The 14,139-nt window shown below is 39.0% G+C and overlaps 2 protein-coding genes and 3 long non-coding RNA genes across 13 annotated transcripts in view; 4 read left to right on the forward strand and 1 right to left on the reverse strand.

Moving 5' to 3' along the window:
- LOC144061504 (arylsulfatase I) overlaps positions 1 to 11,623 on the reverse strand; it is a 44,034-nt gene extending 32,411 nt beyond the window's left edge. For 7 of the 9 annotated variants that reach the window (XM_077582025.1, XM_077582024.1, XM_077582021.1 and 4 more), the window contains exons 1-2: positions 10,467 to 11,623; positions 8,523 to 8,631 (exon numbers count right to left, since the gene is read on the reverse strand). The gene's annotated coding sequence lies outside the window, so the exon portion shown is untranslated. The remainder of the gene's footprint in view (positions 1 to 8,522; positions 8,632 to 10,466) is intronic. The other 2 variants (XM_077582028.1, XM_077582027.1) reach the window with 1 other exon arrangement.
- On the forward strand, positions 1,009 to 7,191 carry LOC144061721 (uncharacterized). The gene is made up of 4 exons (XM_077582443.1): positions 1,009 to 1,084; positions 1,158 to 1,202; positions 5,819 to 6,352; positions 7,067 to 7,191. The coding sequence occupies exons 1-4, from the start codon at positions 1,009 to 1,011 to the stop codon at positions 7,189 to 7,191; spliced, it is 780 nt and encodes a 259-aa protein (XP_077438569.1).
- Positions 8,117 to 10,078, forward strand: LOC144061510 (uncharacterized). The gene is made up of 3 exons (XR_013296199.1): positions 8,117 to 8,616; positions 8,748 to 8,792; positions 9,824 to 10,078. It is a non-coding gene; the product is annotated as an uncharacterized LOC144061510 (long non-coding RNA).
- LOC144061508 (uncharacterized) lies at positions 10,396 to 11,729 on the forward strand. Its single transcript, XR_013296197.1, has 2 exons — positions 10,396 to 10,560; positions 11,518 to 11,729. It is a non-coding gene; the product is annotated as an uncharacterized LOC144061508 (long non-coding RNA).
- Positions 11,730 to 12,481: 752 nt separating this feature from the next.
- LOC144061509 (uncharacterized) lies at positions 12,482 to 13,793 on the forward strand. Its single transcript, XR_013296198.1, has 2 exons — positions 12,482 to 12,627; positions 13,573 to 13,793. It is a non-coding gene; the product is annotated as an uncharacterized LOC144061509 (long non-coding RNA).
- The last annotated feature ends 346 nt before the right edge of the window (positions 13,794 to 14,139 follow it).

Raw genomic sequence — 14,139 nt, forward strand, 5'->3', positions numbered from 1 at the left:
TTAATCACAGACTGTGTAGTGTTACTTTATGTATCCATGCACAAAATTCTATTTTTGCCCATTTCCATGTGAGAGGGTATTATTTGAAATGGGACAGTGCAAGCAATTTCTCAAAACACATGGTAAAAGTTGGTTATAAAAAGCCAGAATTAGCCAGATGGCTATTTTTCATCTGTTGTCCCCAACCTTTTCATCATTCCTTTATTCCTAAATTTGAAAATGTATTTGGAAGGAAAAAGATTGGTACAAGAATGTTATTCAAGCAAAAGTTGAACAAGCATTTTAGACAACAGAACTCAAAAGTCATAGCAGCAACATACAAAGAGCACAAACAACGAAAATGAGGTGGACGAAGCCCATCTACACAAGACAGAAATGGAAAAAAACAAATTCCCAGAAGTACTTGGACCCAAACAGAAGTAGTTCCAGAACACCTAATCTGGAGAAAACAGAAACAAAAACCACAGGCGTGCTAAAGCAAACCTTTTTAAGCAACTCCTGGATGTAACGAGTTGAACCCAAGCGGATGTGACTCGAGTAATGACGACAAAGCAAGACAATACTACGATGCATTTCTTTCTTACATTGGAGTCCCACCTAAATACCAACCAGGTTGACTATTGGCATGTGCAGCTAGTCTACCCATTAATTAACTGGGACAGACTATATACAGAAACAAACTGTTCTTGAATTCATCTGACATATTGTGGCAGCATAAAACTTGGTAAGTGATGAGAAAACAAGACATAAGCGCTTTGCTGCTGTTTTTTGATGGTCTTCCCAAAAACATGTCAAACTTGTTTTTACGTGGTTCCAGGTTCTAGCATACTATATGTATATACGCTACATACTGGAGGCAGGCGGGGAGGTAAATGAGGATGAACTCCGCCTTGATGTTGGCAGGGCGGATGATTGAGATTCCAACACACCCAACGTGCTTTAAAAATAATCTGCTTCTGATAAGAGGTACAGTGAGCTCACATTTCCCTACATTGAGAAGAAAACATCATGAGGGCTTACATCGTCTTCCTGCTGCTGGCGACGGCGTTGGCGGCCGTGTCCGCCCGTCACATATTTTCTATGAGTAAGCTTGCAATTTCATATTGGAAAGAAATGGGGTAAAGTCGGTACATGAATGTTTACTGTTCTTCCAACAGTGCCCGAGACCAACGTTTTCTTTGAGTTTGAAAATGTCATCCGGGGTGAGTCAATACTTTTATCAATCTTTACACTGGTAACATGCTGCCTTTTGCCATTTTGCATCACACATCTATCAAAGAATACATGATGAGCTGTGGTCCCCTTCTTTATTTCTGATGATGAGCGACTACTGATACAAGTATCGGCACCGAGCCAATAACTGACTTATTTCAATCTGTCAGGTACTCAGGAAGACTGCCGATACCAGTCACTGATACTAAGAATGTTCTCTTTTGCCAGCTCAGGCTGACAGAGCATTTTTCTGTGAATAGCATCCTTGTCTATCCTCTCACATGCCAATTAAAATATAATTTCCATACGCAGGCAGTGGCTCAGGTTGTAGAGACGACCGTTTAGTAACCAGAAGGTCGGCTGTTCGATGCCCGCCCTCCTTAAGTCATGTGTCGTGTCCTTGGGCAAGACACTTCACACACATTGCCTTCAGTGCTACTTACGCTGGTGTATGAATGGTGCAAATGTTTGGTGGTGGTCGGAGGGGCCGTAGGCGCACACTGGCAGCCATGCTTCTGTCAGCCTGCCCCAGGGCAGTAGTTTACCTCCACTAGAATGTGTGAGTGCATGTCTTTGAGTGTCCAGAAAAGCGCTATAGAAATCCGATGCATTATTATTACTATGTTTATAAGATTTTTATTAATGCTTAGAGTGCATTTTTAGTGTGTTGCTACCAAAATTCGTACGTTAGTTTAAAAGACAATATCAATATCAGTTGGTGTGAAATTACAGTATATTGTGATATATATATTTATTCCAACTTCATAATGTTAACCTGTATTATTTTGCACAACAATTTGAACAAATACTCAAACTCAGCAAGATGTTAGCTTTATTTTGCACTTCTGTTAATTTTTGGAACAAATTCAATCCTATGGTCAAGAGAATTGTTTATGGTTAATTTTGGACTTTAATTCTCTATTGCAGTGACGTTCTTAATTTTGTCAGAAATCAACGCAAGGTCTATCTAAAATGAATTATCATATTTGTTTAATTGAAATTTTATGCATCCAAAATACTAGTGGTATCGGTATCAATGAATACTCAAGAGTTGGGGACTCCTAATGGTATCGTTAATTCATGGAAAAAATGGGAGGCACTATAAATTTGGAAGGCCGGGCATCTAAAAAACAAAGCTATGAAACATGAATGTTTTACTTTTCTCTCAACAGGGAAAGGGCACGAAGATTCAGATAAAATTTGTTTTGAGTGTGATGGTGAGTCATCGTTGGCAGCAGACAAACTGCCATTTTCTTCTCCATTTTCCATCACCCGTCTCTCAAGCAGTATATTTCATTCAAATTTCTTCCGTGGATTATTATGGTCTGTTCCTTAATTCATACAGAGTAGGGGGTCACCAACCTTTTTGAAACAGAGTGACTTGTGAAGGGTTATCAGTTTGATACACACTATTTGCTCAAATTAACTTCAATAATTATATCATTATGATCATTTATATAATGACACTGTTGATGTTAATTATTTCTCACCATATTTAGAAAACAAATATAAATATGCAACACTTCATTTCTGTAAACCACTGTTTGTGTTCCATTTTCAAACGATAACTTCTACAACATTCTTAGAATATCAAAATGTCCTATAATCTATACGATAGAGGAATAATGGAAAACAGTTGGTGTAACTACAAAAGTGGGAGGCCGAAACACTCAACGATAGCATACAAGGCGATTGGACATGAACGTTTACTTTTCTTCCAATAGAGCATGGAGAGGGACACAGGCATGAAGGAGATGAAGAAGGTCCAATTGCTTTTGGTGGTGAGTCACTACAAATTTAGGAGGCCAGAAAACTCAAGGATGGCATACAAAGCAATGAGACATGAATCTTATTTTTCTTCCAACAGGGAGCGAGAATACGGGAGAAAATGAAATTTTGTTTGATCAAGAGGGTGAGTCATTGGTGACTGCTACCATTCCATTCGCCATTTTGCATCACTTGTCTATTTGCAGTACGCATTCAAATTTGTTTCATAAATGATGAAGGTTGTTTACTTATTTTATATAGACGAATAATGGGGGGGGATGGGTGGTGGTCACTACAAATTTAGGAGGCCAGAAAACTCAAGGATGGCATACAAAGTACTGAGACATATTTCTTATTTTTCTTCCAACAGGGAGCGGGAATACAGAAGATGTACTTTTCTTTGATCAAGAGGGTGAGTCATTGGTGACTGCAGACAATGTCATTCCATTCGCCATTTTGGATCACTCGTCTATTAAGCAGTACACGTCATTCTAATTAGTTCCATACATGATGGCCGTTCATTTATTTCATATCGAAAAATAATGGGGGGGAATAGTGGGCACTACATATTTAGGAGGCCAGAAAACTCAAGGATGGCATACAAAGCAATGAGACATGAATCTTATTTTTCTTCCAACAGGGAGCAGGAATACGGGAGAAAATGAAATTTTGTTTGATCAACAGGGTGAGTCATTGGTGACTGCTGCCATTCCATTCGCCATTTTGCATCACTTGTCTATTTGCAGTACGCATTCAAATTTGTTTCATAAATGATGAAGGTTGTTTACTTATTTTATATAGACTAATAATGGGGGGGTGGGTGGTGGTCACTACAAATTTAGGAGGCCAGAAAACTCAAGGATGGCATACAAAGCAATGAGACATGAATCTTATTTTTCTTCCAACAGGGAGCGGGAATACGGGAGAAAATGAAATTTTGTTTGATCAAGAGGGTGAGTCATTGGTGACTGCTACCATTCCATTCGCCATTTTGCATCACTTGTCTATTTGCAGTACGCATTCAAATTTGTTTCATAAATGATGAAGGTTGTTTACTTATTTTCTATAGACTAATAATGGGGGGGGTGGGTGGTGGTCACTACAAATTTAGGAGGCCAGAAAACTCAAGGATGGCATACAAAGTACTGAGACATATTTCTTATTTTTCTTCCAACAGGGAGCGGGAATACAGAAGATGAACTTTTCTTTGATCAAGAGGGTGAGTCATTGGTGACTGCAGACAATGTCATTCCATTCGCCATTTTGGATCACTCGTCTATTAAGCAGTACATGTCATTCTAATTTGTTCCATAATTGATGGTCGTTCATTTATTTCATATCGAAGAATAATGGGGGGGAATAGTGGGCACTACATATTTAGGAGGCCAGAAAACTCAAGGACGGCATACAAAGTAATGAGACATGAATCTTATTTTTCTTCCAACAGGGAGCGGGAATACGGGAGAAAATGAAATTTTGTTTGATCAAGAGGGTGAGTCATTGGTGACTGCTACCATTCCATTCGCCATTTTGCATCACTTGTCTATTTGCAGTACGCATTCAAATTTGTTTCATAAATGATGAAGGTTGTTTACTTATTTTATATAGACGAATAATGGGGGGGGGGTGGGTGGTGGTCACTACAAATTTAGGAGGCCAGAAAACTCAAGGATGGCATACAAAGTACTGAGACATATTTCTTATTTTTCTTCCAACAGGGAGCGGGAATACAGAAGATGAACTTTTCTTTGATCAAGAGGGTGAGTCATTGGTGACTGCAGACAATGTCATTCCATTCGCCATTTTGGATCACTCGTCTATTAAGCAGTACAAGTCATTCTAATTTGTTCCATAATTGATGGTCGTTCATTTATTTCATATCGAAGAATAATGGGGGGGAATAGTGGGCACTACATATTTAGGAGGCCAGAAAACTCAAGGATGGCATACAAAGTAATGAGACATGAATCTTATTTTTTTTTCCAACAGGGAGCGGTAATACAGAAGATGAACTTTTCTTTGATCAAGAGGGTGAGTGAGTCATCAGTGACTGCCGACAGGCTGCCATTCCATTCGCCATTTTGGATCACTCGTCTATTAAGCAGTACAAGTCATTCTAATTTGTTCCATAATTGATGGTCGTTCATTTATTTCATATCGAAGAATAATGGGGGGAAAAGTGGGCACTACATATTTAGGAGGCCAGAAAACTCAAGGATGGCATACAAAGTAATGAGACATGAATCGTATTTTTCTTCCAACAGGGAGCGGGAATACAGAAGATGAACTTTTCTTTGATCAAGAGGGTGAGTCATTGGTGACTGCAGACAATGTCATTCCATTCGCCATTTTGGATCACTCGTCTATTAAGCAGTACATGTCATTCTAATTTGTTCAATGGACTCTGAAGGTCCGTTTATTTCGAAGAGCGAACATGCTGTAATTAGAAAAAAAGTGGGGGGAACTACAAACGGAGAGGCCGGACAACTCAATGAGGGCATACAAAGAAATGACAAATATGTTATTTTTCTTCCAACACAGGGAGCGGGAATACAGAAGAAGAAGAACTTTTCTTTGATCAAGAGGGTGAGTGATCAGTAACTGCTGACACGTTATTTAAATTTGCTCCATGGATGCTGAAGGGCCATTCCTTATTTTATATGGAGGAATAATGGGAACAAAAGTAATGGGCAGTAAAAATGTGTGAGGTTGTAAAACTCATTGGATGCAAAGCAATGAGACATGAAGTAGGAGGAACAAAACAAATGTAGGATTCTGGAAAACTCAATGAGGTTATAAAAATGAAATGAGTAACAAATGTTTACTTTCCTTCCAAAAGTGAGTGGCAGAGAAGATATAGAAGAAGAAGAGGCGCAGGAGGAAGAAGAAGAAGTAGTAGAGGAGGAGGAGGATGAAGACGTAGTAGAGGAAGAGGGTGAAGAAGAAGAAGAAGTAGTAGAGGAGGAGGAAGAAGAAGAAGAAGCAGTAGAGGAGGAGGAGGAAGAAGAAGTAGTAGAGGAAGAGGGGGAAGAAGAAGAAGTAGTAGAGGAGGATGAAGAAGAAGTAGAGGAGGAGGAAGAAGAAGAAGAAGCAGTAGAGGAGGAGGAGGAAGAAGAAGTAGTAGAGGAAGAGGGGGAAGAAGAAGAAGTAGTAGAGGAGGAAGAAGAAGAAGTAGTAGAGGAGGAGGAAGAAGAAGTAGCAGAAGAAGGAGTAGGAGTAGGACAAGAAGTAGTAAGAGAAGAAGAGGTAGGAGAACAAGTAGTAGAAGAAGAAGTAGAAGAAGAAGTAGAAGAAGTAGTAGAAGAAGAAATAGTAGAAGAAGGAGAAGAAGAAGTAGAATTAGGAGAACAACAACGTTTGTTTGGGCAAAATGGTGAGTCACCGTTTTCACTTGACATTTTTATCTGCATCGTTTCAAACTGCTAGCAGCTGCACAAATCTTTTACGGCCTACTGATCTACATGTTTCATAGCATGCTTTACAGTTTTGACTGTATTTTTGGGCCATGCATTTAGAGACTTTTTCGTGGGCCTGCTCATGATAGACATGCCTACCAAATTTCAACTTGCTAAATGAAAATGGCTTCGGGGGCTGCATTTTTTTTTTGAATATTCCATATAGTTTTGTTACATCAAATCAAAAAGGCTGTCTTTTTGGACATGGGTTTTTCAGGCTTTTTAATGTGGATCTACTCATTGGAAGCATGCCCACCAAATTGATTTATTTTTTTTAAGTAATCAAAATTGAATGAAATCACTCATAGTTTTAGGAGTGTGGTTCTGTCTTATGACAAGGAGTCTGTCTAGATGTCATGTGTATTCTCAGCTTACATCTACTATGCCAACCAAGTTTCAGTTGCTTAAGGAACACAGGCCACAGAGGCTGAATTTTCCAAAAATAAAGGCTTTACGACGACTCATCAATAATTCTTTAAATAAAAAGTAACAAGCAAGAAATCTAGAATCATTTTGTGTTGTGAGACTCCTGAGACTTCCTCCAGAGAACCATTCTGCATCTAGACTACAAATAAATGGTGCAAATAGATAATTAAACTATAAAAATAAAAAGTTGTACAATTTCTTTGCAGATGAAGAAGAGGAAAAGACTGAACAAGGGTCAGGAGATGGAGTAACCAATGGTCGATCAAAACATTTTCTGGATATCATAACTTTGTACAGGAGAGGTAGAAAAGAAAAAAGCAGCTCTGGATGATTTTGAGGGCAATTCTGAGGAAGATTTCAAGTGTTTCAAACGTCACAATAAACTTTCCTTGGCTTACTCATTTGAAAAGGTTACCAGGTGTCATAACAGGTTTGTAAAAGCGCTCATCAAAAGATTGAGGCGGGCAAAATTTTTAACTCAAGAGCCACATTCGATTTTGGACTGTGACAGATGAGCAAGGTTGTGATTGTTGTTGAGGTAAATATACTTTGTAAAAAAAAAAAGATGTTGAATCATATTACAATAATGAATGATTTGAATAAATTCAATAATCCAGTCATATTATTATATTCACCATAATTAACTTAATGACAATTTAATCAATTATTATATAAAATAAATGTACAGTTGTACCTTGACGTTTGCTGCATCAAACTACAGTACTGACTTTCTACACTGGGTGGCATAGTAGAGGAAGTTTGTTCTCATCTCTCACTTTGTTTTCAACCAATTACATATAATTTGGCTGGCCACCCGAAAATGCTGAATCCAAGCTTTCCATATCTACTGACTTTTTTATTTGAAGGTACAGCAATGCATTGATTATGCAATTTCTACCTACCCCGGTTTAGTGGCGTTTTTTATTATTTTATTTTTATATTTGGTATCCAAATTCCATCCATCCAAAATAAAGGCATATATGACAAAATAAAAGTGACTAGACAAACTTAGTGACGTCTATAGTGAGGTCTATAGCAACTGCATAGCAACTAACATCTTCATCATCATCGTCATCATCTCCATCACAAGGGAACAAATACAGAAGCAAAGCGACAAATGAGCCAACCCAAAACACAGGCAGCAGTGTTGGGAGTTCATTTTCTACGCAAACTAGTTCAAAGTTCAGCTCATAAATTTAAAGTAGTTCACTTCATAGTTCATTTTTATTTTTATTTTTAATTAAGGTCATTGGTCCAAAAATGAACAAGTTCATAGTTTTTTGTTTTGTTTTTTCAACTTATACTTTAAATATAACTTAGAAGGTCAAAGAGAAGTGAAATTAGTAGGAAGTAATACAATAATACTGTACACTAAAATAAATAAGACATGACTTGACCATTTTTAAAATAACAAAAAACATCCCATGTTGCGCATGTTGGTTCACAAAGCAAAAATGCACTACGTTCAGTTCACGTTTGCCCAAAATATGAACGAGTTCATGAACTTTTGTTCTGACAGTCATTATAGGCTGGAATGCAAGAGGTGAACAATAAGGATGAATTTCACCTTTAACTTGATGGGGCGGATGGGTGATATGTTTCAAGCACACCCAGCGTGATATAAAAAATAAAAAAAACTCGGCGGCATTTCAATGAACTCACATCGTCCTGCATTGAGGAGAAGTCATGAGAGCCTACGTCGTCTTCCTGCTGCTGGCGCTGGCGGTCGTGCCTGCCTGGTTCATGCTTGCTGATGGTATGCTTCCCATTTCTTATAGGGACACAATGGAAACAAATAGGGGGGTTGAGTACACAGAACTTGGGAGGCTGGGAAACTCGATGGTATACATAATACTGAAATGTGAACGTTTACATTTCTTCCAACAGAGAACGAGATTGAAGATATGGCTGAGTTTGAGAATGTGAATGAGGGTGAGTAATTAAATTTACCAATCTGCCACGATTTATTAACATGTGGCCATGCATTTGCAATTTTGCATGACATTAAGCAGTACATATCGTACATATCAAATTTGTTTCATGGACTATTTATTATTTTGTGTAGAGGAACAATGGGGGGGGTGTAGTGGGGGGGGGTACTACAAATATGTGAGGTTGGACAAAGCAATGAGACATGAATGTTTCCTATTCTTCCAACACAAGCAACGGGAACGAAAAAAATCGGTGAGTTATCGTTGGGTGCCATCATGCTGGCACTTGACATTTTGCAACAAAATCTTTACAAATGAATGACTTTCCTGTGGGTCGACTATACAAATACCAAAATTTCATGTTGCTCAGCGAAACTGGGCTGAATTAAAAATAAATAAATTAAATAAATAAAAAATTGGGAGAAAATCACATTTAAAGGACCCCTGTAAATCTGAAAAATGGACCAGGAATAGTTTGTTGATGTAGTTCAAACGTGATAAAACCAGTTTGTCTGGTACCCTGCAAATGTACTAAATGTCCGCTTCAAACCAAAATGGCAGACTTCCAGTATCTTTTCTGGCATGAGTTCTTGAAACTTTGATGTGTGCCTACTCATGATGTACCAAATGTCAACTGTAATTGACCTAATTGCCTTAATTGAATTAAACATCTGAGGCCTACAAAAACTGCACACCCAGGAGCTTTGTCATTGTTCTCAACATGATTGCTAGGCCTTTATTAACAGACTTGAGACCTGCAGTCACAGTCATTAAATCTGTAAATCACTCTAGCCTGATTAAATTAAATGAGTTAACTCATTCACTGCCAATGACAGCTGTAGACTGGAAGGTGTTTTTACAAACCAATAACAGCAATGAGCAAGACATCTAGCAACATTTTGTGTTATTGGAGACTTCTAGGAACTCCTGAGACTTCCTCAGAGAACCGCACTGCATCTCAACTGTAAATGAATGGTGGAAATTGATATTTTAACCATATAAACAAAGGCTCCAAAAAAATTTTTTTTGCAGTTGAAGGGATGGTAGAGTACCAACAACTGGCCGAGAGAGGATTGCCACCAGGCTTCCTATCAAGATGACCGAAAAGGACCGAAAAGGACCGAAAAGGCTCCGTGGCAGAACTTCAAATGCCTCCAGGCATCCCTGCAGGATTTGTACAACATGGCAGATGATTTGATGTAAAATTCTGAGGAATATTTCAAGGAAGAGTTTTAAATATCACAATAAAGTTTTCTTGGTTTAAACTTCCTTGCATTTGAAAAGGTTCCCAGGTGTCTTTGTAACTATCATCACCACCAGGGTGTAGGGTTAGGAACTCTTAACGTGCTGAGAGAAACCTCAGTGCACTGACTTACACGTCACTTAGCAACGCAGGTACGATTCTATATGACAAAATAAATGCCTAAATGACAAAATAAGAGTGACTGATCCAGAGCACCTGCAAAACAACTGACATCATCACCAACACAAGGGAACAAATCCAGGAGCAAAACAATACAATGACCCAACCCAGTCATAATAGTCAGGCTGGAATGCAGGAAGTGAACAATAAGGAGGACTTTCACCATGAAGTTGACGGGGCGGATGGGTGAGATGTTTCAAGCACACCCAGCGTGACATTAAAAAAACCTCGGCGGCATTTCATTAAACTCACATCATTTTGCATTGAGGAGAAGTCATGAGAGCCCACGTCGTCTTCGTGTTGCTGGCGCTGGTGATCGTGCCTGCCTGTTTCATGGTTGCTGATGGTATGCTTCCCATTTCTTATAGGGACACAATGGAAACAAATAGGGGAGGGTGGGGGGGTGTTAAGTACAAAAAAATTGGTAGGCTGGGAAACTCGATGGTATACACAATACTGAGATGTGAATGTTGACTTTTCTTCCAACAGAGAGCAAGACAACGTGGCCATTCGCCATTTTTGCATGGACCGTCAATTAATTAAGCAGTACATATCGTTCAAATTTGTTCCATGGGCTATTAACATTTGTTTGGAGTTAATGGTGAGTTATCGTGGGGTGCAATCATTTTGGCACTTGGCATTTTGCAACAAAATCGGAAGTACACCTGAAAATCGCCAAAAAGGCCTTAAAATGTTTGATTCAAAATGGCAGACTTATTGACTTATAATAGAAATACCAAATTTCAAACTTGATAGCAACTTTATAGTTTGTCTATTACCCTGGAAATGTACCAAATGTCTGCTTCAAAACAAAATGGCAGACTTGCAGTATCTTTTCGGGCATGAGTTCTTGAGACTTTGATGTACCGTAATTGACCTAATTGCCTTAATTGAATTAAACATCTGAGGCCTGCAAAAACCTGACTCAGGAACTTTGTCATTGTACTCAACATAATTGATAGGCCTTAATTAACAGGCTTTAGACCTGCAGTCATTGTCATTAAATCTGTAAATCGCTGCAGCCTAATAGTTAACTCATTCACTGCCAATGACGACCATAGACGTCAAAGATCAATTTTAACTGGGCTGGCAGTGAATGAGTTTAAAAAAATAAAAAGTTAAAGCTAACCTGGAAGGTGTTTTTACAAAACAATAACAGCAATGAGCAAGAAATCTAGCAACATTTTGTGTTGTTATTGGAGACTTCTGAGGACTCCTGAGACCAAACTACTTCAAACTACAAATGAATGGTGGAAACTGATATTTTAACCATATAAACAAAGGCTCTATAATTTCTTTGCAGTTGAAGGGATGGTAGAGTACCAACCACTGGCTGAGAGAGGAGCTCCACCAGGCTACCGATCGAGACGACAAATACATAAACGAAAAATCTCCATGGGAGGACCTCGAGGCAGCCCTGCAGCATTTGTACGTGGCAGATGATTTGATGTAAAATTCTGAGGAAGATTCCAAGGAAGAGTTTTAAATCTGACAATAAACTTTTCTTGGCTTAAACTTTCTTGCATTGAAAAGGTGTCTTTGTTACTGTTTTGATCACTATGAAACTCATTACAAACACGGGCAGCACGGTTGTTAGCGTGTGTGGATTTTAATTCCAGTTGAGTTTGAACTATTCCGTTGCCATCTCAATGACTCAAATAAACATTTGACATGTGCTGCAGTTCTTGCATTCTTGCAAAGTAGAAGATGAAGCAGTGGCGTAAATATCGACGGTGCAGCAGGTGTGTCGTACCCGGGGCTCAGAAATGGCCCAGGGGCCTATGACAGGAGGAAAAAAAGAAAGAAAATCAGTTAAGGTAAACGATACAAAGTAGCAAGAGAGTGGGGCTTGGTTCAGATGGCCTTGAAGAAAACACTTGACTGAGAAACCTCAACTGAGCGAGCAGGGCTGGATGCATGGAAGCTACGTCGAACAGGTGGAAGACCAAGTTTGATTGAAGTATAGGGTTAGGAACTCTTAACGTGTTGAGAGAAACCTCAGTGCACTGACTTAAGTGTCACTTAGCAACGCAGGTACGATTCTATATGACAAAATAAATGCCTAAATGACAAAATAAGAGTGACTGGTCCACAGCAACTGCAAAGCAACTGGCATCATCAACAACACAAGGGAACAAATCCAGGAGCAAAACAATACAATGACCCAACCCAGTCATAATAGTCAGGCTGGAATGCAGGAAGTGAACATTAAGGAGGACTTTCACCATGAAGTTGACGGGGCGGATGGGTGAGATGTTTCAAGCACACCCAGCGTGATATAAAAATAAAAAAAAACAGCGGCATTTCATTATACTCACATCGTGAATGCATTGAGGAGAAGTCATGAGAGCCCACGTCGTCTTCGTGCTGCTGGCGCTGGTGGTCGTGCCTGCCTGTTTCATGGTTGCTGATGGTATGCTTCCCATTTCTTATAGGGGCACAATGGAAACAAATAGGGGGGTTGAGTGCAAAAAATGTGGGAGGCTGGGAAACTCGATGGTATACACAACACTGAGATGTGAATGTTGACTTTTCTTCCAACAGAGAGCAAGACAACGTGGCCATTTGCCATTTTTGCATGGACCGTCAATTAATTAAGCAGTACATATCGTTCAAATTTGTTCCATGGGCTATTAACATTTGTTTGGAGTTAAAGGTGAGCTATCGTGGGGTGCAATCATTTTGGCACTTGCCATTTTGCAACAAAATCGGAAGTAAACCTGAAAATCGCCAAAAAGGCCTTAAAATGTTTGATTCAAAATGGCAGACTTATTGACTTATAATAGAAATACCAAATTTCAAACTTGATAGCAACTTGATAGTTTGTCTATTACCCTGGAAATGTACCAAATGTCTGCTTCAAAACAAAATGGCAGACTTGCAGTATCTTTTCGGGCATGAGTTCTTGAGACTTTGATGTACCGTAATTAACCTAATTGCCTTAATTGAATTAAACATCTGAGGCCTGCAAAAACCTGACTCAGGAACTTTGTCATTGTACTCAACATGATTGATAGGCCTTAATTAACAGGCTTTAGACCTGCAGTCATTGTCATTAAATCTGTAAATCGCTGCAGCCTAATAGTTAACTCATTCACTGCCAATGACGACCATAGACGTCAAGGATCAATTTTAACTGGGCTGGCAGTGAATGAGTTTAAAAAAATAAAAAGTTAAAGCTAACCTGGAAGGTGTTTTTACAAATCAATAACAGCAATGAGCAAGAAATCTAGCAACATTTTGTGTTGTTATTGGAGACTTCTGAGGACTCCTGAGACCAAACTACTTCAAACTACAAATGAATGGTGGAAACTGATATTTTAACCATATAAACAAAGGCTCTATAATTTCTTTGCAGTTGAAGGAATGGTAGAGTACCAACCACTGGCTGAGAGAGGACCTCCACCAGGCTACCGATCGAGACGACAAATACATAAACGAAAAATCTCCGTGGGAGGAGCTCCAGGCAACCCTGCAGCATTTGTACGTGGCAGATGATTTGATGTAAAATTCTGAGGAAGATTCCAAGGATGAGTTTTAAATCCGACAATAAACTTTTCTTGGCTTAAACTCTCCTTACATTTGAAAGGGTTCCTTTGTGTCTTCGTAGCTATCTTCATCACTACGAAACTCATCACAAAACACGGGCATCGCGGTTGTTAGCTGTGTGGATTTTAATTCTAGTTCCAAATGATTCTTGAATTTTGATTCTTTTTCTATTCAAAAACAAGTTTGCATGTTTTAAATCAGGGGTTTCCAAACTATGGCCATCCCACAGCATAGACTCAAATGAGCATTTGACATGCAATGCAGTTCTTGCATTCTACACTGGGTGGCAAAGCAGAAGAAGAAGTTTACTTGTTTGTTCCAATCACACATCATCTGGACAGCCCAAAATCCTGAAAAATCATTTGACATTTTGCTT

The sequence above is a fragment of the Vanacampus margaritifer genome, chromosome 12 (genome assembly GCF_051991255.1).
Source record: "Vanacampus margaritifer isolate UIUO_Vmar chromosome 12, RoL_Vmar_1.0, whole genome shotgun sequence".
In the NCBI taxonomy this organism is placed as follows: domain Eukaryota; kingdom Metazoa; phylum Chordata; class Actinopteri; order Syngnathiformes; family Syngnathidae; genus Vanacampus; species Vanacampus margaritifer.

What these genes read in the sequence shown, in the direction of transcription:
- LOC144061721 (XM_077582443.1), top strand. Translation starts at nt 1,009, where the DNA reads ATGAGGGCTTACATCGTCTTCCTGCTGCTGGCGACGGCGTTGGCGGCC. An exon ending in GTTTGAAAATGTCATCCGGG is followed by an intron (nt 1,203 to 5,818) that starts GTGAGTCAATAC and finishes TCCTTCCAAAAG; the next exon opens with TGAGTGGCAGAGAAGATATA. An exon ending in ACGTTTGTTTGGGCAAAATG is followed by an intron (nt 6,353 to 7,066) that starts GTGAGTCACCGT and finishes ATTTCTTTGCAG; the next exon opens with ATGAAGAAGAGGAAAAGACT.